The sequence below is a fragment of the Anolis sagrei genome, chromosome 1 (assembly GCF_037176765.1).
Source record: "Anolis sagrei isolate rAnoSag1 chromosome 1, rAnoSag1.mat, whole genome shotgun sequence".
Classification (NCBI taxonomy): Eukaryota; Metazoa; Chordata; class Lepidosauria; order Squamata; family Dactyloidae; genus Anolis; species Anolis sagrei.
In genome coordinates this window covers 187,587,037-187,604,738 of record NC_090021.1, presented here as the reverse complement: position 1 = coordinate 187,604,738, position 17,702 = coordinate 187,587,037, and the positions used below count along the sequence as shown (strand labels likewise).

The 17,702-nt window shown below is 40.1% G+C and overlaps 1 protein-coding gene across 2 annotated transcripts in view; it reads right to left on the bottom strand.

Annotated features, from left to right (window-relative positions):
- PDE1A (phosphodiesterase 1A) overlaps nt 1-17,702 on the bottom strand; it is a 179,240-nt gene that overhangs the window by 21,181 nt on the left and 140,357 nt on the right. For both annotated transcript variants that reach the window (XM_060780091.2, XM_060780099.2), the window contains exons 3-11: nt 16,649-16,831; nt 14,935-15,001; nt 12,345-12,461; nt 10,305-10,445; nt 9,228-9,328; nt 3,046-3,171; nt 2,421-2,522; nt 2,019-2,139; nt 1,083-1,164 (exon numbers count right to left, since the gene is read on the bottom strand). In XM_060780091.2, coding sequence (XP_060636074.2) covers nt 1,083-1,164; nt 2,019-2,139; nt 2,421-2,522; nt 3,046-3,171; nt 9,228-9,328; nt 10,305-10,445; nt 12,345-12,461; nt 14,935-15,001; nt 16,649-16,831 — 1,040 coding nt within the window. The remainder of the gene's footprint in view (nt 1-1,082; nt 1,165-2,018; nt 2,140-2,420; nt 2,523-3,045; nt 3,172-9,227; nt 9,329-10,304; nt 10,446-12,344; nt 12,462-14,934; nt 15,002-16,648; nt 16,832-17,702) is intronic.

The window sequence follows — 17,702 nt, the reverse complement described above, 5'->3', positions numbered from 1 at the left end:
TCACCTGTGGCAATGCTGGCTAAAGGTGGTGCAAGCTTCAACTCAGCTATTTCTGTAAGGTCACATAATTCCTATCCTTGTGGCAGTTGGTAGATCCTACTGCAGCCTGCTGATTCATAGCCTTTCTCTCAATCTCAGTCTCTCTCCCCCTCTATTGCTTTGTGAGAAAACGTCGGGATCTACAGACTTGACACTGATGCCAGATGAACTTATTTCAGAGGACAATAGCCATTCCAGCATTCTGAAATCCATGCTTAGACTGGGAATTCTATAACTGCAAAATAATACTTTTTCATTCTGCTTTTTCACCAGAAGCCACCAAGGAAGGAATAAGCCAGAATATTCAAAGCTTTTTTTAAACACCTGTTTTCAATTATTTCATTACATTTTATTAAATAAACTATTAACTATTAATGGGTTGCTGTGAGTTTTCTGGGCTGTATGGCCATGTTCCAGAAGCATTCTCTCTTAACATTTCACCCAATACTATGGCAGTCATTCTCAGAGGCTGGGGGGTCTCAACTCCTCAATCTCTGAGGATGCCTGCCATAGATGTGGGTGAAACATCAGGAAAGAATGCTTTTGGAACATGGCCATACAGCCCAGAAAACTCACAGCAACCCATTGATTCTGGCCATGAAAGCCTTCGACAACATATTAACTATTAATATTCTAGTAAGCTTCTATGATGCAGGTTCTACCAAACAATGCCATCATTGTTATGTTCCCTCAAGTTGTTTCAAACTTATGGAAACCAGTATGCTATGGTGGTTTGACATTTGGACTACAACCATGAAGACCAGAATTCCTTTTCTTTGCTCAGTCATGGGAACCCACTGGGTGACCTTGGGCAAGTCACATATTCTCAGCACCAGAAAACCCTTAGGTTGCCATAAGGCAGAAATGATTTGTAGGCATATTGATATCATCAACAACAATAACAGTAGTAGCTGTACTAGTCACCAAGGAGCTGGACAGTGAAATAAATGGTTGTCAGACTTAAAAACACGTCTGGTCTTGTTTTATAATGATCACAGCTCTGTTCTTATCTATTATAAGAGGAAAAAGCAGCCAATTCATACCTATTTGTGACTGTGCTACCATGGTGGATTTACGGTCACATAGAGGAGAAAAAGGTAGGCCTAGTTCTGCTTCTTTGTCTCCCTGCAGGAGGAAAAGGACACACAATGAAAACTGTATGCCTGCAAACAGAAATGAAAACAAGTGTAAGAATCCACAGGCTGACTTTGAAAGAACTCCTAAATATTGACGCATATTGAGCAAAGAGAAACAGAAGACCAGAGGAAGGGAGAGGCAGGGAAGGAAGCCATGTCCCCACATGTCCTTTCCTTGCTGTTTGGAATGGAATTCTGCAAGCCACATCTGTCACATCTGGGAAGGGGAGCCCCATGAGGGTGTGGGTTTCTCAGCCATGGACAAAGAAGGCACATAGTTGTATTTTGTCATCATTAAATTATTTCCATATGATTGGGTGCAAAGCTAGAGCTTGGAAACATTGCCTTTTCCCACTTAGAATTTTCCAGTTAACATGATCACTATTCTTGCTAGATTATGGATGTTAGAAGCTCTATTGCAAATGAGTAACTTTACCAAGCTCTGCAATGCTGCTCCAAAGCATGTGGCTGCTGGAAGAGAATTGTGAATATTTGCACCCACCCACCCCATATGCATGAAGACAGATCAATGGAAAAAAATATATGTGATATTGGCATGATAATTAAAGAGAATCTCCTTTTCCAGGGGCAATATATTTCTGGAAACTAGATACCAGCAAATGAGAAGGGGCTGCTCTTGCGTTATGATTGTAGCACTGTTCAGGATGGCCACAAATCTCTGTGAGAGCTCCTGTTCATTACGGGCGACCCTGCTTAACCTATGTGGGGCTAGGATTCTGCACCAGGTATCTTTTTTAAAGATCGGGACCAAAGTGGATGCCCCTTGGAGAAGCCACAGCTTGTGAGATCTTTGTTAATGCCTTTCAGGGAGGGGACTGGTACCTGTCGGAAGAACTCCTCCATTAGTGCTTTAGTCCATCGGAAATGCAGGTTCCAGGTCTTTGATGGATGACTGATGTCGGCTGCATGTAGAATCAGCGACATGGCTCTGGCTTTGTCTACCCTGCCCAATCAAAGACATTGTCCCATTAGCAACCAGCAACAGCAAGATTGTTGCAGGAGCAATACATCTATTCTCACGATACAACATGTGACTTCATAGGGACAAGATGTGATTTCATAGGGACATACCACTGTGCACTCAAATGAAACAAATGATGCTGTCCTATCACCAATGTGGAAGTCTCCGTTACCACTACAGGCATATTTTTAAACTGGGGAGCCCTTTACCAGAGGCAGAAACCCCCTCTTTGGCCAGCCCTGCAAAAATGGGAAATTGCTTACCCTTCGGTCTCCTGAAGCGTGTGCCTGATGGTTTTGATTTGCTGGAAATGACCCGACATATCCGTAGACAAGACCATCTCGATCACTAAGGTGCGCAGCTCTCTGCAGGCAATCAACATTACTAAGTCAGCATTGCATTTCTTCCAGAATGTGAGGTTTAGATGACAAAAAACCAATCAGTTTATTCCTCATCACAAAAATGAACTAAAAAAAAACAGTTAAAACTTTGATCAACTGGAAACCTCCTGATTTCCTCATGACAGATGTATATTTTAAAGAAAACTCACCAACCTGTTGTTCTTACTACAGTCGTCCTCCCACATCTATATATTCTATACCCATGGATTCAACCCAAATATTCCTCCTTGTACCACCAAACAAGCCAAATTCCAATGTCCCACAATCTTGATTATGTCTCACGTCAAGTGCTAGGCTGATATGTAGGCATAATTTGCTGTAGCTGATACACAGGAATACCCTGCTATTTCATAGATCTTCAGGCTCTCTCTGAAGTCATCTAGATGTTCATCACTAATATGGTGATAAGACAGCTAGCTAGTTGGGAACGGTGAATTTGAGCTGGGCCTCTGACTGGTGTCTTACTTAACAAGTATGGCAGACTTACCTCCATTCATCTTTGCTTAAGTTCACCAAGATGTTCATATCTTCTTCTTGCATAATCTTATAAGCAGCACTTACATGATGGTTTTCAAGAACAGAGCGGTCATTGTACAACATTGCAACATCTGACCTAGATACGGAGAAGAGAATATTAAGCAAACACACAATTGTTATGCACCTGTTATCTTAGTAAGGAGAGTTATATCCAGCTGAGGCCAAAGACAGAAGAACACATTGTATTTGGAGCTTATCAGAAATGACCTTTTTTATCCTTGAAGGTCTGGAATGCTGCAACTAGCATAGCCATAAAGCAACAATTTCACATTCTTGAATGGTGGTAACTCTATCAGCTGGAAACTCTGTTAGATATTTACAGGCTATAGCAACTACTCAAACTGTGTCCAAACCTGCCTTAGAAGCATTATGAAGAAGATACTTCATGCAACAAATAGTCTTCTCTTCCCATTCATGTATATCAGTCAGCTATTGCCCAGAAAAGGAAGACGGACCCATTATTTGGACACAGGATTGTGGCAGAAGAGTTACAATAAGCCAGAAGTAGTGTCTATGTCAGTGAAGTGCTGATTCTACTTCGGGGTTCAGCTTTAAAGGAGATATATAAAATCCTTATTCTTATTTTGGGATTAGAGTTTCACACCTCAGGTGGCTGGTTTAAAGCTATAACCGAGAGTGGATTTACAGCCCTATGGCCATGGAAACCAACAGCCACCATGGACCTAAATACTCTAGCAGATATGCTTATCATCAGATAGATTTAGGATTAGTAAATATGCCACAAAATGAGGCTGTAGAATCTTGAATAGAGATTCAAAGAATATTCATAATTATTCTCCAACATAAACTGATCCCACTGCAATGTTTTGTCTCTGCATGAAAATGAAAAGATGTGCACATTTCCGTCAATAGCAAAAGTATGACATTTTGCAGCAAAGGGTGAGTTTGTATTTCTCTCTCTGTGCACATCTGTTCACACACAGAGACTTACAAAAATGCAAAAAAAATCTGAAATTGAGAATAATAATTTTAAAAACCACAAACATTTCTTACAGTCCCTCCCAGCAAGGAATAAACATTTTTTTCTTGCAACTATCAACAGTGCTGCCAGATAGCTAGAGAGCGTCTAAGAAGGACAGCGCCTTTTTAGTTTATTCCGAACTAAATTTTCCAGAAATAAAAAACCCTAGTGTATTAGGAAGACAGGTTTTATCTCAAGCTGGTTCTCTTGTCTGAACAACAGAGAAAGACAGAGAGGGATGCAGAGCATGGGAAGGGTCAGGAGAGTTTTACAAACGGCACCCCCCATTTAGAGCCTCAAATGATGCAAAGTATTTTCAGCCAAAGGGCTTTGCTTGTTCAGAATTAATAAATACCATTCAGCTTTTTTCCTCTCTGTCCTGAACCTGCTTTCTGAGATAAGGAATGATGGAAGACACCGTGGAAAATGAGTATTACAAGTAAAGAACAACATTAGGCAAAATCCTGTAACATTCAGTGAACAAAGCACTGGGATGCTGAGATAAAATCCTCTTCTGGCATTGTTCACAGTTCATCTTAGCACCCACAGTGCCACTTTTCAACCACAACACTTCCTCATTCTGCTGAACACATAGGTTGGGGCTGTAATTCCTCATTACAGAAGTAGGCTGAGAACTACCACCATAGCTCCAGCCAACTCAATTTTATTTATGTTTTTCATTATTGAATTGGAAGAGGCAATTTTCTTCTTCCACATTTAGGGCTCCCAGGGCTAAACAACGTTGGACAAAAATAAAAAAAATGGTCTAAATTTGGAGTTACTGGACTGACTGATAAAAGTTATTTTTAGGTATAATGCTGCAAGCACTGGTTTGACGTGGTCACCATAGAAGCAGATACAACACTGGACAAATAAATCAACACACACATTCTGAGCACTTAAAACTTTCTTCTCTGAGTTAAGATTTGTGGTAAAAACCGTGCCCGAAACAGAACAGAAGGCAGGCAGTATTTCATGATAAATTTATTCCTCCTTGGGGGTGGAAGATCAGATTATTGAGGAGAGGGATGTTTCAGTTAATATTGCAATTTGGAGGTCACATTTCATGACAAGGCCAGGAAGTATCACTACAGATATACAGCTTCTTTGCTAGTGGGAACCAGATGGCTTTGGTGATGTTTATATGAGTAAAGAAACTGTGACCTTCCAACTCCCATCAATTCCAGCAAGCAGGGCCAATGGTCAGAAATGAGAAACAAATCTAGACAAATATCATATGGAGGACTACAAGTAATGATGCCTGATATAAAGGGTTTGGGGAGGGAAAAAAGGATTATGTTATGAATATCCTAGGTACCTTCTACACCAAACATCCTATAGGTCACTCTATGCAACTAGTTCACTATTTTCCATTGTTTGCAAATGTTAAAAATGTTGTATGGATTTTATAATGTTGTTTTACATGTTTTAATTGTATATTGTGGATTGTTATCAAATTGCTGCCAACTTGTAAGCTGCCTTGAGTCACCTTCGGGCTGAAAAACGCGGGATAGAAATGTTGTAAATGATAAATAAATAAATAAATAAATAAAAGCAAAGGCAGCATTGGAGTTTAAAAATAAAATAAAGCAGGGTACTCACACAAAGAGCTAAGACCAAAACTATACTTTAAGGGTTCTGAGACAGCAGAAGAGAACATCATCAACAAGTATCCTTATCATTTGTTTTTCCTGTGAGCCCCCAGGCCCACATTCTCAACTTTCTTACTGTGTAAAATGCATCAAAAATTAAAATACTGTTGCCTATAACAATTAAGGAGAAGAAGGTTGTCGAAAGGAATGCTAGAAGTTCAGGCATAGCTATTACATTCTGCCCCGCTGTGTTGAAAGGACACGTACAGTGTTGTACATGGAACGGACTAGGCAAGATAAATCACTGAATACTAAAGTTAGAATGGTGCATACCTATTTTATGTATGGTTGAAAAAAGCTAACAAGAAGAAAACCAATTAACTTGTGATGTGCTGCAGAAAAAAATATGTATATTGTGGACAGCTAAAAAGACAAATAGATGAGTTCCAGAAAAAATCTGGCTTGATCTCTCCATAGAAGTGAAGTGACTAAACAGCTGTACTTTAGACATATCATGTGATGACATGATTCACTAGAAAAAACAATAACGCTTAAGTAAGGTGAAGGGCAGTAAGAAAATACGAAGACCGCATTTGAGATAGAAAGACTCAATCAAGGAAGCCATGAACCTGAATCTGCAAGACTCAGCAGCCTCTCATTCATACGATTACTATAGGTTGCAGTCAACTTGAATGTAATTAAAAAGAACAGTATAGTATAGTAGACAGTGTCTTAGGGTCAAGGAGGATGTTTAGAAGAATGCACATTGCCTAATTTAATCCATTTTCCCACCCACACTGAAATTTCCTTAGATATATGTGCCTAGCAATCCCAATTACAAATTGAGCGTATGTTTACTTTCCAGTATTTAACACTAAACAAAACACACTCATTAGATGGAGGTTTTCTTCCATTTCTACACACTTCGAAGACAAAATCCCACAGATCTCATCAGATGCTACATGACAGATTCCAAGGGTTGCTCGCGGGATTCTGTCTCTGCAGTGTATAGGAATGGGAGGATTTGAAAGACAGACAGGAATTGCATGAAGAAACTCTTAAAATTGTCATTTTTAATTAGGATGGGAAATGATGGCTTTGTCTGTTCAAACTCCATTTTGTAATATTTCAGTTTCTTTGGGATGGGGAGTGGCATTCATGTTGGCAGTCTGCTAATGTCAATGCTCCTTCTGTCACCATTATTCTTTGGACACTTTCAGTTCTGGTGGGAAATGCAGAAATCTAACCTCAATGGACTGCAATTAATGACAGAGCACTGCACTTTCGTTCCAATTTCTAGTTCATGAGCACTATCCATTCTCCTGTTCCTGGTTATTGTTGGCCATGTTTTATGACAGTTCTCGCCGTAGGTTATTGGGCGCTATCCTGTTTTGCCTCAAAAACAGCCTTCCAACAAGGGTTAAAGCAACTAAAAAAGCTTTACTTTAGCAAAAATATAATGTTCTTAACAAACAGCAGCAAAGGAACAGAAGAAAATCCCAAAAGCAAAGCAAACCTTACATCAGACATCAAACCAAAGTTTTTGGCCAAAAGTCTTTGCGAGGCACTTCTTGGAGCTGCAAACAAGGAAACAGAGCACAGAAGCACTGAGTAGAATAGTTGCTGCCAGCATTGACTCCTTGCTTTACTGCTGATTTAAAGCCCTCAGCTCCCAGCACAGGTGTTACTAGGGCAAGGTCTGATTGCTCAGCATCCTTGCAGCAATTCTAGCTGACTTTCTCCTTTGTTCTTTTGCCCTTCAGTGTTCCTGAAAGGTAGGAACTGGCAGTATGTTTTCCTGGCCCTCTTGTTCCTCCTCAACATGTGGCCTCAAATCCCAACTCCTATATCTTCAGCCTCCTGTTCTACCTCCTCCTCCTGAGAAAAAAAGTACACAACAGGTGCTGTTTTGAGTTTAAATAATTGCTTTATATGCTTGTGGTTTTATCTTTTATTTTATTGTGTGTTTATTTTATGTGTTGTTCCAGGCACATTATGCCATATGTAAGCTACCCTCAGTCCCTTTAGGGAGATGGAGGTGGGGTACAAAAATAAAGTTGTTGTTATTGTTGTTAAATACATTCTCCCTATTAGTGTTCTAAACTAAGTGGCACACTTTACAAGTTGAGAAGGAAAGAAAGAGAAAGAAGCAAGATTTCCTGGTGTGCTGGTCTTGTTGAAAGTAGGGATGTAAAGATCACAGTGGAGATCTCATTTGAAAAAGTGGTTTAAAAAGTTTGCTGGTCTCCTTCAAATGAGGGGAGAAAACATCCACCCATGTGATGGGAAAAGAAGTAGATGGTTGAGCTAGAAACAGGAGAAGGGAATCCTGCGTGATGACAATGGGTAAATTCTCCAGAATGCCACACAAAGAAGACAATTTCACCTACCCCCTCCCCTCCAGTTTGTGGAATGAGGTCCTATATCAGGCATGGGCAAACTGCAGCCCTCCTGGTGTTTTGTACTTCAACTCTCACAATTCTTAACACCTGGTTAGCTGGCTTGAATTTCTGGGAGTTGAAGTCCAAAACACCTGGAGTGTCAAAGTTTGCTCATGCCTGTCTTTTATACAAGGAAGATCAGTGCGCAAAATGACATGCTATGTGAAACAGACTTCTTCCACCACCTGGGGGAGCGCTTCAAAAAGATGGTAAATGTATCTGCAACTTTAAGCTTTAAGTCTGATCTGCATGACCTGGACATGAATCCCTACTCCTCCATGAAACTTATAATGTGACTTTGGATCTCACATCTTCCTACTCTGTCCTTCCACAGATGATTGTTTTGAGGCTAACTTGCAAAGCACACTGAACACCTTGGAATAAAGATGGGATCATGGTTTCCAAGTCCTGATACTGGTAGCACCTCCAAGGTTGAGTTGGCAGTCCAATGCAGCAGGCATGGGCAATCCATGGTTCTAAAGTACTTACGAAACTAGGGGGTGCTGGAGTTTTGCTTCAAAAGTGTCGCTAAAGTTCTGGTGGTGAAAATTTCAGAACTCTAACAAAACTTTCAAAATTTCATTATAAATGGCAGTTCCTAATTGGTTCTGTCATAAAAATCGCCAATAACAAAATAATAATGAAAATTTGAAAGATTTGTTAGAGTTCTGAAATTTTCACCACCAGAACTTTAGCAACATTTTAGAAGCAAAGCACCAGCTTTAGCGACACTTTAGCAGCAGAGCAGCAGCACACTCTAGTTTTGTAAGTACTTTAGAACCATTTAGAATCATGGATTGCCCATGCCTACTAAGCAGCAATATTTTCCCACTTAAATGGTCTCTTTCACTATTATGCATAATGAAAATATCTGCAAAGATGAGATTTAGGGACTGCAATGTCTCGATTCACTTAGTCACCCTTCTCTTCTTCCTTTCTCTTTGCCTTCTGGGAGCTCTGCAATTATTACATTAGCAAAAGCTTCTGTGGTGTTCCGTTGGCATGGAAGAGTGTCATCAGATCTTGAGGAAAAACAACATTTGGAAGCCTGCTTCCTGCAGCAAAGGTTATCTTCTCCTCTACATTAGTTGTGCATACTGACTGGCAATGGGCTTACCTGGTCTGAATGTGGAAGTTGTTTGTGGTCCCAGTATGTTCATAGTCATGGATGGCAGCGGCAAAGATCATTGCTAATATTTCCAGTTCTGTGAGCCAGTGCTAGTCAAGAAAAAAAAATCACAGGTAGTGCAAATAGTTCATTCCTGTTTAAACTTCATGTCAAACAGATCTAACACATTACTGTTTACAAATTCCTGGATATCTTTAACAGAGCATTGAGTATACACTTAGTCCAGGGGACCTTTCACATTGCACAATTGTAGTACTATGATTCCATTTTAACTGCCACAGCATCATCATATGAAATCCTGGGGTTGGCAATTTAGGGAGAGGTGTTTAGTATTATCTTTGAATTCCAATGCTTCACTAAACTAACAATCCCGGGGTGCCATGTGATGCAGCTGTGGCAATTAATGAAAATATAGTGTTATGACTTTACTATGTAAAAAGGCACCAAGGGTAGTAAACTGTGACTGTCCTGACTCATTTATGAAAGTGAACAAAGCTGATCAGAAGATAATCTATTAATCTGGTGAAGAGTTATATGACACGTCTTGCTAAAAAGACAAACAGGTCTTAAAGCAAAATAAGCCAAAAATCTCTCCAGAAGCCAAGATGACTAAAAGGAGGCTGTTATATTTTGAACATATCAGGAGAAGACAAAACCCACTAGAAAAAAAACAAAGATGCTTGATAGGAAATGGTAGGAGAAGAAGAACATCATATTACAGATGGACAGACTCAATTAAGGAAACCACAACCCTGCAATGCTGGATATAAGCCATTGGCACTGTGCTATTATATATTTTGATTTTTTAAACTTCACCAAAGCCCCAACCAGCCAGGGGAATGGATCAGATTGCAGAAGATGTAGCCCAAAATATTTGGAGTAAAGAGAAGTAATCCCAGACCTGTCTTGGATAATGTATAAAGTTGGTCTTCGGATTGTCATAACTCATTTACAACAACATACCATTTCCGCACTGTCCCATCAGTGTTTTGCGATAGGATCTGGGCATGCATAAGGTCAATACCTCAAGTTCCTGTGGGCTTGACCTAAATCATAGTTTCTTACCATGATACCAGTGAGAAGCATGATGCAGTGCACGGTGTGGGTAACATCTGCAGCATGGATTAAGTTGTGATAGGGGTTTCTGTGTTTGCTGTAGCCAGTTTCTAATGTTTCTGCAAATGAAATAAGGCTGGGAACAGGAATCTGCAAGAGACAAACATCAAAAGGAAAATGGATAGATCTGAGGTATGCAGACTGTAAGGTGACATGACTGGATCATTTTGCTATTCCTGTCTTTAGAGGTCATCATTAAACAGGGCAATTAAAAAAGCCAAATAGTCATACTTAGAAATAAGCATTGACACTAATAGTGAAAAAGAAATAGGAGTGGTTTTCAGGGCACTTCTCGAAGCCAGTGTACATCTCTTTCCATTCAGTACTTATGCACTAAATTGAAATTGTGGTTAGCCAGCAAAATGGGTCACTTCAAACAGACATTTTTATAATATTTTCCAGTATAATAAACTCATAGCATAATATAGTATAAATCTTACAATATAAGATAAGTAGAGTATAATACAGTTTTAAATCTTACAATATAATAAGCACTGGATTTGACTCCAGTACTACCCCCACTCCCAACACTAAGATCCATGGAAGCTCAAGTCCCATTATATACAATAGTATAGTAAAATGGCATCCCTAATATAAGATTGCAAAATTGTTTTTGGGATAAGGTGAAATATTCAAGCTGTGATTGAATTGTGGATACAGAATTTATGGATATGGAAGATAAATTGTATCTCAGTGTGACCAATCTCTGTGGTGTGACATTCATCATGGCCACAAACAGTCTGGGCCAGGCAGTGTGAGGACTCATTCCTTGGCTTATAATTTCCAGGTCCTGATGCACAGTATGTTTACTTTCTATTTATCTTTAAGAGTCACATAAATAAACCGTATGGCCCTACTGATATTGTGGGACTTTGAAGTTGACAAACTTGACTAGGACTGAAGGAGGCTGCAGTCCCAGAGCTTATGGGGAAGCTAAAACTTGCCAGATAGAAATCACTGATCCTATTGAGTGCTTAGGGCCTCATGGGAAAGTCTTCATGGGAAAATCTAGGCAAAGAGTGCCAATTTGCTAGGCTTTGCCAAGAATGGGGCAGCAGGGCAAATTCATTGCCCTGCATGTTCTCCCTCTCCACAATGCTTTCCCCATCACATGGGAAAAGTGTCGCCCTCATGGCGAGACCCCGTGCTACTGGAGCCAGCACGTCACAGGAGACACTTCCACCCCAGGTGGTGGCAGGGCTTCCTCTGGAAGTCACACGACATTGTGAAGCTCCATCCTCTGGACAGTCTGGAAGCATCCTATAATGCTATATTTCCTCTGTGTGATGAGATCCGTAATGACAACAAGCAATTGAACCCACATTGTGGAATGCCATTCCTTTGGACAAACACTCGGTTTTTTTTCCCAACATGTTTTTTTTAAAAAAAATTGAACTTGCAGGCTTAATTTATTTTGAAGGTAACTACATGTATTTTAGTAAAGGCTGCATTTTCAAAACCTTTTCATGTTACCTTTGTAATTTATCATACCTGTAACTCATGGTTCAAGAAGGTGGGTAATATCACAGTGCCATTTTCAGGGCTTATTCACCAAAGGACACAACTAATACATAGAAGTAACACCTATTTTGTCTATCAGACCCCTATTCTGCACTTTTATGATAAAGAGCCCCCAGTGGCGCCATGGGTTAAACCCTTGTGCTGGCAGGACTGAAGACCGACAGGCTGCAGGTTTGAATCCGGGGAGAGCGTGGATGAGCCCATGCAGGTTCCCCATGCGGGGACATGACCACAAGGATGGTAAAACATTGAAACACCCAGGCTTCCCCTGGGCAACATCCTTGTAGACGGCCAATTCTCTCACACCAGAAGTGACTTGTAATTTCTCAAGTCGCTCCTGACATAAAAAAAAAAACCTTTTATGACAGAAAAGTGTACTACACTTTATAAAACTAAATAACCGGTTATTTGCAAGAGATTATTTGGGAATTCAGGATCTCCTTGGTTTTGTAGTAGACATTTTCTTACCTTGAAACGGCTCACTAGATCATATCGGATCAACAGTTCATACATCATAAATTTTAGGCTGTGGCCTCCACTTGCTTCATTTAGGGCAAACACATCAAATGACCATTTATCGACATCCTGTAAGGAAAATAAGGGGGATAAAATTTAGGAATTTCACACTTCCCTACCTTAGTAGCATTACAGGGAATTTTGATAATAGATTAAAACAGCCTCTGCTGTTTAAGTATTTTATGTGACAACATAATATTAAGATGGTGTCCATGTGTGAGAGTGTGTGTACAAGTGTATAAAATAGGCATGATTCAGGAAGACAAAAGCACTCTGTGTTCTATAAAAGAGCCCACAGCTTTTGCTTAAAATATCCACCACTAGAAGTCTAGTTAGTGTGCCTTTAAAATGCTTAAATCAAGTTGGATCATGTTCTCTAGTTATTTCCCAGTAAGCCAGGACAATGTAGTGCTAGACCAGAGTTCTAGTAGTGAACTAGAATTCTGGAGTCCAAGGTTGAAGTTCTCTCAGCCATGGAAACCCACTAGGTCACCTGAGACAAGTCACACTCTCTAGGCCTCAAAGGAAGGGGAAAAAACAACCACCCTCTGTACAGGTTTCTTCAAGAAAACTCAGCAACCCTGCAACATTCAGGAGTCCAATGTTGAAATTCTTTCAACCATAGAAACCCATTGGGTCACTTTAGACAAGTCACACTCTCTTGGTCTCAAAGAATGGAAAAAACAACCACCCTATGAACAGATTTTTTCAAGAAAACCCTGCAACTGGTTCACTTTGGAGTCTACATAAGCCAGAAATGGCTTGAAGGCATATAACAACAAGACATTGAACATAAGTCCACAATATGATGGAATCATAAGAAGGATCTGGAACATAATGCTGCAGTGTGAAGAGCTGCTGTTCATGAGTCTCTATTCCACATCCCCTCCCACCTGCATTCCCTACATCATTTTCCCTCTCACAACGCAATTGTCTCTATGATGTTTGCTTTATCAATCAGACTTTCAAAGACAACTACATTTACATTCTATGGCCAAACTTAAAACAACATCATTCTAAATGCTAAATGCACATGTAATGAAAATCACACGATATGAAAAACAAATATTTTTCTCCATGTGGGAGATTCATTCTACAAAGAATATGATAACTGTATTGACTAGTTTGGGTAGAAACAAAAATGCAACCTCACGCATATCACAGCAATCTCACATCACCGAACCTCCTCCCAATGCACACTGGAGAATGAATGCTTATATGAATAGCATCCAGATATTGAAGATTTTCTCCATAAAAGAGAGAATGACATCATGAAGAGACACATTGAACTAATTCTCAGTTGCTAAGGAATTGTGGGGGTGGGGGATAGCTTCTTTGGGTAATGGTTTATGAATCAGATGTCATTTTGGTCTAATATCAACATAAAATAGCATAAAAAGGCAATGTGCACAAAAATATGTATTCACATATCTATTTAACACTGAATAGCATGTGAAATGATAGTTTTTCATATTCTTTCCATGCCAAAATCTATACTCAAATATCCTGCAAACTATCACACTCTAGGGTGGGGGGGAGCTCAACCATTTCTGTGTTTGTGACATTCAAGACCTACAGCAAACAAATCAAAGGGCATGGCTTTCCAAGGTATATGGAGAGCTCACATGTACATGTGGCCATATACCATCTTCTGTAATCAAACGTTAAAGTAGATACCCTACAAATCATGTATAAGTCTAAAATTTTAGCCAAAAAGTCAATCTAAAAACCCTGGTTGTTGCAGCCCAGCTGCCTGTGTGACTCCTTTTCACCAAACACCACACAGTTCAACAATAAGTAATATGTTTATTAAGAACATAGTATAATAGAGAAGGCAGTTTAAAAAGTGAGTGGACAATAAACCAGAAGTCATTCCAAAATCAGCAGACTAAGCAATCACTAAGGTACAATAAAATACCAGAGTGTGAAAGCATTTTCAAAGTTATAGCCATAAGCTTGATATTCTATAGCAGTGATCAATTCTGAATATGAATCCAAAATCCCAAAAGGGTAAAACAAGAAACTGTAATCTGGGGGGTTTCAACACTTAAACCAAACTATATCCAAAGGCCTAAAAACTTGTACACAACTATATCCACAGGCTTGAAAACTTGAACGAAAAATTCTCGTTCAGTCAAGAGACATTGATCTTAAACAGGAAAGCAAGATACAGAACCAAAGACAAGAACTCCTAACTCAGAACTCCCAAGACAGGTGACTTGACCCATAAAAATCCAATGTTGATCTCCCAATGAACAGCATCTCAAAACACTTAAGAATTCTAATTCTTAGCCATGACATTGCCCTTGCTCACACCTGGGTTCCCCTTGCTTATGTTTCAGCCTCTGGGAACAACAAACTTGTCTCTGCTTCACATTATCTCTTCATAACTGTAATTGTTGAGTTATAGGCAACGCTCCTGTTCTTCTACATTTCTTTCAGAGACAATCGCTGGCAGATTCTCATGAGAAACATTTTCTGTTTCTCTAACAACAAAACTGAGTTGGAAATGTACTTTGTATAATTCTTGAACTGGTTTTACCTTAAAAGTTGTCATCACTTCAGATGGATAGGTCAAACCAACCATACTAGAGGTTCTTCGGTACATTCTAAAAAAGAAGAAGACTCAGTGAAAACAGCACCTGAAATCTAGTGGAAATTCATGTATTCTTTAGAAGTAGTTCCTTTCAAGATTTAAAGTCAGACCAATTAAACCACAAGACCTTAAAATCTATAAAATGCAGGAAACCAGAGAAATCTCCTACCCAAGGCAAAGTGCTTTATTGTAAACAAAATAGGATTAAACTATAAACCAGGAGTAGGAATCATTTGGCCCTTCAGGTGAAGTTCTGGAAGATGAAGTAACTCATCATCTGGAAGGTCACACAATTCTACACCTGCTGTAAAGCGTAACCTAGACATGGCTTCTCTGAAGTAAATGCTATTTCATTGGACCATAGAATCATAGAGCTGGAAGGTATTATAAGGGCTATCTAGTCCACTGCTCCTTAAACCGCAGGTTCTAGCCCCACATGGGATCCCCTTGGCTCATTGTTGAGATCCCAAAAATTGGCAACAGTCAAAGTTTTCTGAATGTCACCCAGTGGCTGTTTTAGAACCTCATCACATTGATGAGGGAATGCAGGATGATTTGCCAGCCTTCATGGTGAATCTGTAGGACAATCACATCACCCCGCACCTTGCTTCGCTTGAGGATGCTTCCCCATCATACATGTGGAAGCATCACCGCATGGCTTCCCATGCTGGTCCCATTGTTCCAAAGGAAGTATCCTATCATCCTATCAGGACGCTTCCTCCACAGAGCCCCGCTGGAAGTTGGCATACATCATGTGATGGCATCAGGTGGGCTCTGAGCAGGAAGCATCCTGGCAGCATGCTAGGATGTCAGTTTCTCCTCGTGTGATGAGGTTGTTAGACATTTACACAACTCTGATGTGCAGTGTTTACAGTGGACTCTGCAGAAAGCTACACTTCATAAAAGGGAAATCAGTCTGTTGTTATCGGTAAATGTTTGATTTTTATACTTATTTTATATACCTATATAAAATAATGTAAAAATTTCTCAGGTCAAAAGAGGTCTCAAATGGAAAAGTTTAAGAAGCCCTGATGTAGCCTACTCCATACAATGTTTACAGGACGGCTGATAAATCCATATTGGAAAATTGGGAGAATCAGTATACACATGAATGTATCATAAATCACAATAAATATGTGGCCCTCCATATATGCTAAACTCTAAATCCCATTAGCCTCAACCAACAGGTCAATAGTGAGATGCAATGGAAGGGTCCACAGTCCCTCATCTCCTTGTTAATATGTGTGTAGGCTTATAGTGCAATTTTATGCATGCCAGCTGAGAGGTAAGTGTTATGGAATCCAACAGAGATTATACCAAGGTGCAGCCTTAATGCGTTGGTTGTTATTTTTAAAAAATGCACATAGCAGTGTCAGGGACATGTGAGTCCAAGCCTCAAAGCCTGCATGCAGACTTTTTCAAAGTTCAGGACGAATCACTCCCAGCATGAGACTCAGTTGTTATTCCCTTTTGGACTAAAAGTCAAAGGGCTTAGAAATTCTTCAGTGTTCTTATTCTCTTGCTTACTGTGCCACGTGGACAAGGGTGTGAGATTGAGTAGTGTTGTTCGACTAAATTTACTATTCATTTTATCACTATTTGGTTAACATCTGAAATATTCAAATTTGAAACATACTGTTCATCAATCCAAGGAGCTCACCTTTCGACAAAAATCCCAGCTTGCACAGCATGTACAATACTTCGAAATTTGGGTTTCTCTTCAGGCCTCCTTTTTGTCATCCCCATTTTCCTTGTGAAGGTGGAGGCCAACCAATCCCGCACTTCCAGCGGGACCGAATCTGACCGGATATCTGAGAGTTCATCCTCTGTATCCAAGAGTTTCCTGCACAAAGAGAAGGAGACAGATCTGTATACAAGAATAAATGTAAAAGAATCACATACTTCAGATGGTCTGAATGAGAAAATAAGTAGCAAGTGCTCAAAACCTTGGTAACCAGAATGGTTGCTTAGCTGCAACATAACAGTAGCTCAGCATCCCTTGATTATGGTACAAGATGAACTGTAGCTCAAAGGATACGTAGGAAGTGGTTTTATACTTTCCAGCCCTGGGCTAGACATACTACCAATTTTGGATGCCTCGGAAAGACAAAAACTTATTTAATTTGTTGTTATTGATTTTTTTATTGCCAGGAAAAGGATGAGCTGTGAAAGAAATGCCCTGTTTGCAATGTCAAAATAATATGGATAGCTTTGAGTACAGACAACCCTTCACATTTGCTGGGGTTTGGGGGTTATTTCCCCCATGAAAGTAGGAATACTGCAACTCAAACAATCACTGCTTTTTCACCTGAGAGGACACCACTTTAGGAATCTCTAGGTCCTCTTGTATGACTCTGTGGTCAACTTTCACCAGAAATGAAACTACCTCATTACACTAAGACGAGGATCTGCCATGGATCGAGGCAAATCCAGTGGGGCCTTGCATGGGGCGCGGGGAACCCATCATCCCTCACACCGCATCACCCAGTTTCCCCGTTACCTCATCACATGGGAGGATGTGCCCGCTGCCTGACTTTCCTCATTGATTTCAATGCAACACAGGAACCCTCCCAAGTTGCCACCATAGTGCTGTATGCCAGTTCCTTCTTCCCTTTTAACATGGAGCCCCGGAAATAGATGTACATATTGGGATGGGAGCCAGTAGGCTCCATGGCAAAAGTGAAGAGGAACCAGACTGAGGTTGTGAGAGAATC